The sequence below is a fragment of the Montipora capricornis genome, chromosome 4 (assembly GCF_036669925.1).
Source record: "Montipora capricornis isolate CH-2021 chromosome 4, ASM3666992v2, whole genome shotgun sequence".
In the NCBI taxonomy this organism is placed as follows: Eukaryota; Metazoa; Cnidaria; class Anthozoa; order Scleractinia; family Acroporidae; genus Montipora; species Montipora capricornis.
In genome coordinates this window covers 26218269-26225768 of record NC_090886.1, presented here as the reverse complement: position 1 = coordinate 26225768, position 7500 = coordinate 26218269, and the positions used below count along the sequence as shown (strand labels likewise).

The window sequence follows — 7500 nt, the reverse complement described above, 5'->3', positions numbered from 1 at the left end:
AGAATGACAATCAAAATGGAGACACAGTCAGTTTAAAATACGAATTTACAAAACGCAAAACCATACACGGCAAATGGATGTAGTCTTAAATCAGCTGAAATGATTCAGGATACCCTACATCTTGTCTTCCAACTCTGGTTGTTCGCGACAACAAGTACATTAGAGTGATTTAGCAATGACAACGCGACGTGAAAAGAGGACGGGGTATTTCGCGGAATAGTCTGGACCCGACTTCCGGTTAGCTTGTTGACGTCCTCGGGTCAAGTTCACGTCACGTTCACGACGGCATTAGTTAGATTAAGCACCGCGAAAGCGGCGAACGCTAAACGTCGGCTATCTGTTTGTCGTTTGCCGTTCCGTCCGCTATGTTCGTCTGTTTAAGCTTCCCGATGACACGGCGGAACTGGGAAAATTGTCCCAAACATTCAAATAGAAACTTTTTCAACTTATTGGTAAAAATATTAACTGAAATATAGTTAGAGTTCAGTACAGGCCAGGCCCATATTTCTTAATTTTCTTAAGGCAAATGTTCTCGGTCGCCATTCACTGTGACTAGAAAAAATGGATACGGAGAAGTTATGTATTTTCCGCTTGAATTTGAAACTCTTTTAGCTTTATAAGCAGTTCATGTAGAAGTAGGATGATAAACGAAGCTTAGCTATAAAAGCAAGTGATCAAAAGAAATAGTCGGTAAAAATGGGATTCAAATACTCACGTTTTGGCCTTCGCTACAAACGGGAAAAATGCCCTCCTCGAGTAGAAAAGGCGGCCGGCAAACGGCAAACGCGGGAAATGTCAGGTCATGTGACCCTCTCTGCCGTTCGCGGGTAAATATTACGCGGTGCTTAATCTCTCTATTTTTAGTGTTTTCCCGTCGCGAAGACAACGTCAAGAGAGGCAAGACAACGCCGTGTTTTTTTGTCTGTATTTTAGTTGGAAAAGGTAAGGAATATTTTTGCCGAATACTTAAAATCATTTTTAGATATACTGCCAGTGTTTTGAAAGTGTTAGACTTGCGCCAAACAACTCTACTCGACGAAAAGTTGCCATTTGTTGGTGACGCTGCTTTGAGTTGCTTTTCTCCTGAGATTTGTTTTATTTGTGTTAGTTTTCTCCCCGGCTTTTATAAACCTGGTTTCTTTTTCAGATTCAAATCGTGCTAATTTCCAAGCTATTCTCAAAAAATAGAAAATATGTTTAATTAAGTTCCGGTTTAACGACGGTGTTTTTATTTGTTTTATACTTGTTATTATCTTTTGGTGAAAAAAGTTGACACAATCGATGTACTGTGTTCAGCTTAAACTTGAGAACTGAATTCAGTTTTTTCGCTTTGGTTCTAAAGGAACTCTATGATGGAAGCTGAAAGTAACGAAACCAAGAAAAGTAAGTTGTTCGTGTTTGAAATGATTTACATTTTTTTAAAACCACAAGCACATATTTCGACTCCGTCCTGAGTCTTTATCAAGTGATCCTGCGAAGGATTTATCCATTATTCAAGAAAAAAACTGTCTACGCTACCAGCCGCACATCAAATCCGTAACTTTTCAACTTTGGAGGCTTTGGGTATCGGTTATTTCAAGTTATGTTAGTCACGAACATAAATTAATATGTTAGGAAAAACCATGGGATAATTTCTCACAATTGTATGTTAGCCCTTTTCCGTAGGTTCGTTTACCGAAATATATATTCATTTATTGGAAATAAATCTAATCTTGCATGACTTAAGACCATTGATTCTCGTCTGCTTTAAGCCCAATCATGTAAATGAAGTGTAATTTGGAAAACCCCCCAAAAAAATGAAGTGGCTCCAAAAATTATGCGGACCGATGGGGAAAGAGGTCAGAATGTCAACAAAACTGCGGTAATTTTTTATTTCGTTTTACATTACGCAAGTTTTGCAACGAAAACTATAGTCTTACACTGAAATGATGCTATTTTGTGACAAATGTACCCTTTAAAATTTCCTTCTCAGTTTTTATTGCCAATTTTGATTATGAAGACATGGGAAGACTGATAAATGTTGAAAAATAAATATTGTCATGTGGAATTTTTCTATGAAAAGTTAATATATCACAGAACGATCTTATAAATTTCACTGACTTATTATGGTAGTAGATTTTTTTTCCTTTGGCATATGAATTGTACTGTCATGTAATAATCATGCTGCATCGCATTCCACTTATAGGTCAATAATGGTTTGGACTGAGTCCAAAGACATATCACTTCTGAGAACAATTGCATCAGAAGGCATTTTAACAAATACCAAGGCTGGAAGCAGGGAAAGAGGTGCAGCCTGGCTGAATGTTACCTCTGCCCTTGTGCACGTTCAGTAAGAGACCGCTACCACATTCTGGCCAGGAAGTGGAAAGCAAAAATTGGGGTAGAAGAGAAAGAAAGTGGCGGAGGAGAGAAGCATATGACAGAAGTAGAAGTATTATTGGAAGAGTTGGTGGAATTGAAATTATATCATTTTGTGTTACAACACTCTGAACTTTAATAGCTGGATTCGCTTGTGTCCATTATACATGACACGCTGATTCTTTCTTTCTTCCTTACTTGTTTGTCATCAATCGACAGCCTCGGAGAAGCGAAAGAACAACGTATAAATCATTCCAGAACATGGGCATTCACCTCGCACTTCTTTGCTAAATCACATTTCAGTCAAAACTCAACGGCGTTGTCGACCCAGTTCCTTGCGGGTATTTTTGCTGCGCGCGCCGTCGTCAACTGACGTTCCCGTTCTGTTGCTAAATCACTCTATTCTTTATCGATGGGCATGACCTGACATTCCCCGCAAGTGCACCAAAATGTGCTTTCACGCCGCTCCTTCATTTCTTCAATTTCGCTGTTATCATCCTTAGGGTTAAAGACACCTTCAGGTTCAGATCGGTGCGATTCCAGTGCCGCCATTACCGGCGAAAAGAACACAACTTGACTCGAACTGAATGACGTCACCGAAAAACCGCCTGGGCTACCAAGCTTGGCTCAAAATGGTGGCGCATCGGCAAATCTGGAAATCGATTCACTATTCAAAACTGAGTAGATACCATAAATCCGCAAAACACGCAAACAACTGATTGACGGGAACATCACAGTGGATCACAGTACTGCGTATCCATCAGAATCATACCTTTAGAAATAGCATAATATGTACGATACGAAGTTTAGCATATATTTGTATTCTGTGCGTTTGGAATCCGTGCATGTGCAGGTAGTCATGTGACCCTTGGGTTTTCCGTGGTGGGTGTATTAAGCAAGTGTTTGGTTTGGGTTTTTTCTCTCGGCGTGTTACCAGCGCTGTTTCATTTTGTTTCTCTTCTATTCTGTGATGCCGCAAGACGAGCTGATTTCTAGCGGAGTCGGGCCTGAAGTTCAAGAGGCGATTAAGCATGCATTTTCGGATTTATCTGCCAATCTATCAACTGTTATCGAGTATAGGTTATTGGATTTTAAGCGGATTTGGTCGAGGAGTGTGTTTCTTCGGTGGCTTCCGTGGTTAAGCGCGTTAAAAGGAACGAAGTCGAGTTCAATTCAAAGGGCAACAAGAAGCAGTTCGTCCATCAGCAGCAAGTTCTTGATTGCCTTACTGAGGCTCAACATTCCCTGGCCAGCTCTAATTACGAAAAGGCAAATAGAGCTATCGAATAATGATAATAATAATAATAATAATAATAATAATAATAATAGCGATTTATTAACAGCATTTTTACAGAGTAGCTCTACATCTGTTAAATGAAACTAAATAGATATCTGTTAAATGAAACTAAGATGTAACAAGAAATTATACGCTATACTATATACATATTACATATTATTTACACTAAGATATAAAAACATGAAAATCAGGATGATAAAATTACCAGACATGGAAATTAAGCCAGCCGGTATAATTAAGTCAGCCGGTTAATAAAGTGACAAGGTATAATCCTGACTGAAAAGCGTATTAAAGTAATTAAGTTGGCTGACCGGAGCGAATTTGGCTGGTCGACAGTCTCCGAATATTCATCGGACCAATTGACGTCAAATTCAGAGGACGAGAAGCGCATTTTTTACTCGGAGAGGCGTGCGAAGCGTCGTTCTAAGCAAGCAGCAAGTCGACGTAAGATTTCAGCGAGGGGCGTGAGGTCTTCTCCTAATTCCGCTCACTCTTCGCCTGCAAGATCTGCTTCAACGAGTGGGCTTCTTCTAAGGAACCAGGCTAGCAGGATAGGACCTTGCTATAAGTTAAGTATTTATTCACATTTTCAGTCTTTTTATTTTTATTCGCTGGTTTTTTCCTTTTGAGCGTGGTCTTAGTTGTATACCGCGATTTGGCACTTGAAGTGCGATGCTGGTCTTACCAGAGTGTCATGTTGCCTACTTTAAGCGGATACATTAGAGAGGTTGCATTGTTTGCCCTCTGTTGTAGCTGTTTGTTGATAGCTGCTCCTGCATGGATTATATTTTTACCTATGTGATTTGCGCAGTGTTTCTTTGTTTGCTGCTATATTTGCTCGCTAACCTTATTTTGGTTTCTGTTTTCATTTTCATAAGATATCTTGCGGGACGGGGGCTTCACGGCGAATCTCTAGGATCCATCATTGCAGTTAATGGTTCCTCGTCTGGTTGATATTGTGTTAGAGTATAGCGCAGCAAACATAGCCTACAAGTAAAGCAACGGGTGGCAGAGGTGGAAGACCTGGGCGCAGTCTAAGCTGGGTGTACCTGTTCTCCCGGCAGTTCCTTTACAAGTGGCCTTGTATTTGACCGAGCTCGTGGAGCGTGCAGTACTTGAGGGCCATTCTGCCTCCGTGAAAGAATCTGCTTCGTACAGTATCCGATGGGGTCACCGTCTAGCAGGGATGGACTCACCTACCATTCACCCCTTGGTGAAGGGCGTTGTCAAAGGTGCTCGAAGGAAGTTAGCGAGGCCCGTCCAAACCAAGCAGCCGTTGAAGCATGACTCTATTGCTGATATTACCTTAAGCTTGAACTCTGCATCTGCATCTTTAGCAGATATTCGCTTTTTGTTTATTCTTTTAGTGGGATATGCAGGTGTTTTTTGTATTAGCGAATTTTTGGCCATTAGAGTGCGGGATGTTTTCATTTTTAATGATTTCATGAAGGTCTATCTGATTATGCGTAAGAACGATCAGTACAGGGACGGGCACGTTTCGGTAATAGCTAGGTCTCGGAAACCTACCTGTCCGGTGGGGATAAGACAAAGAATATTGTCTTTGCTGCCTGACACAGCTTATGCTAGTTTTAAGTCCTATATTTCGCCCTTTGTTTCTGATGCAAGTTTGTATGGTACCCATAGTATTAGGATTGGCGGGGCTAACGATCCGGGTTTCAGGTCCCTGGATTCCTCAATGAAGGACAAGCATGATGGTTGGAAGAATCCGAAGTCTAAGTTTCGTTACCTTGAAGCTGTGCCAGAACAGCTTATTGAGATAACTCGGTCTATGAGCATTTAGTTCGTTATTAGGGGTCCAGTAGGAGGGCCTGGCAGCCGTAGCCTACTTTGGTTCCTACCCAAATTTCCTGCGAACAATCTTGGTGAGGTTTTTTCTGGCCTCCGAGTGTCCGCTGGGGTGGATACGTGCTCGGCTTGCCTTGTATTGCATGAGCTTGGGTATCCAACCCCCCGGGGGAGTGTTGTGTTTGCCTATTTTTGAGTCTGCAATAAAGACAGTGCTGGTTACCGCGGCACACTGCATTATTTTCCATATCGTTGTTGTATTTTGTTGTTTCTATGGTACGGAAAATAGCACAGAATACACGGTACTTGTGTTTTATCAAGTCTCACAGACACAGTATCGTATCTTCGTATATACAAAATGCATCGTACTCGCTTTTAATTCAGTATAATTATCCCTCAGACGTGGCGCTTATTTATTTATTCAATTTTTTTTTTCTGTTCTTTGAATTCCCCTTTCCAAGGGTTTTATTTTCCACTCCCGAAAACATGAGTACCCCTCTTAGCAGATCTGGCAACACCTAGTTGTTCACCAGGAACTCGGCAAAAAGTCTACCAAGTCAGACAAAGGTCCACCTGGTCGGTTCTATTTCACCAGGGCGACCATTAACTATAAAATGGAATGTAACGATACGTCATTGAGCACTGTTCACTACTTTGTCACTAAACATATCAATTTTGTAAACACAAGCCATTTGCAGAACCATTTTATGACATATTTTATGGAAAACATCATGCTAACTGAAACAGTATAGACAGTGTACTGAATTGTAACGTCACCGGGTATCAAAAGAATCAAAATTTCGATTTATACAGAAGGACATTAACAAGCTGTCATCACTTTTCATAGATAGTTCTTAGATGATTGACATCTTTTAGATGTTAAGTACAGTTTTGAAAGCCTGACTTGGTTCTTCCTCGACAGTCCATGTTATGGACATTAAGAGCATTAGGAGCAACCGTGGCTCAGATGGCTAGTGCGCGGCTTTCAGAGCGAGAGGTTCGATCCTCGGTGACTTCAACGTCTGTTTCGACTTTCCTCTGATCCGTGTAGCTACAGCTTTAAATACCCGTAAAACAGAGCACTGACAGAGGGAGGGGGGTAAAGGGCGCACCGTCGGCTTCCATTGATACCAGCCTCGTAGCTGAAGGAACTTCCGACGTTAAATAAAGTGGCTTTACCTTTTTAGAATCATTAGAGACGACCTCCCAATATTTTGCTCTGTCTGAAGCAACCGTTCTCTTGTCGGGTACTTACCAATTATAGAGTTATGAAGCCACTGATCAAAACATCAGTGGCTTCATAGCTCAGCTGGTTAGAGGGTCGCACTGGCATCGCAAGGTCACGGGTTCAAACCCGTGCGTTCATAACTGAGAGAATCATAGCTTTACTTGAAAATAAAGCGTTGGCCAATACCTAGAAATTTCTGATATTCCTCAAGAAACTAAGGGCCAGGTGCCACTGGAGGCATCTTTAATACCTTATTCCTTCGTTTCTGATATAGATAATTCTAGTGTTTCAGTGGAAATTTACCACTGGAAATCATTGCATCATGTTTGATTATGTGATCCCTAAACAACACATTCAACAGCAATACAACCAAAATTATGGATTCAGTGAGCAAGTAAAAAGAAGAGGCCAAACCTGGCGTGGGTCAAGGAATAATCGCCCAAAGGGGCGCGACATTTGTCTTAAAAGACATCATCCCTTTTTAAGTTCACCTGTTGCTTGCGAAGGGACTGCTTGCAGAACCTTCCACATCATCCTGCAGTATCTCAGTGAACCTATCGCCTACAGCAGCAGTTATTCTTTCGATTTCTTTAATGAACATTTCAAGACTTCATGTCTAAGGAAAACCGGAATTGGTACTAGGCTTCGGCGGTTAAGAGAGCCAGGAGGCTCTGGGGACGAAATAGGGCAAACCTCTCACCTTTATTGCAAGTAAATCCGGTCCATCCAGGCCTGCATTGACAAATGTTTGGACTTACGCAACTTCCATTGTTATTGCATCCTCTGTCACAGATAGCTGTCAACGTAAAAA

The 7500-nt window shown here is 41.3% G+C and overlaps 1 protein-coding gene across 2 annotated transcripts in view; it reads right to left on the bottom strand.

Annotated features, from left to right (window-relative positions):
- LOC138045853 (uncharacterized) overlaps nt 1-7500 on the bottom strand; it is a 217939-nt gene that overhangs the window by 109298 nt on the left and 101141 nt on the right. The window contains exon 4 of one of the 2 annotated variants that reach the window (XM_068892486.1): nt 7390-7485. The exons of the other annotated variant lie outside the window; for it this stretch is intronic. Within the exon in view, the coding sequence (XP_068748587.1) occupies nt 7390-7485 (96 nt within the window). The remainder of the gene's footprint in view (nt 1-7389; nt 7486-7500) is intronic. 2 annotated transcript variants of the gene reach the window in all.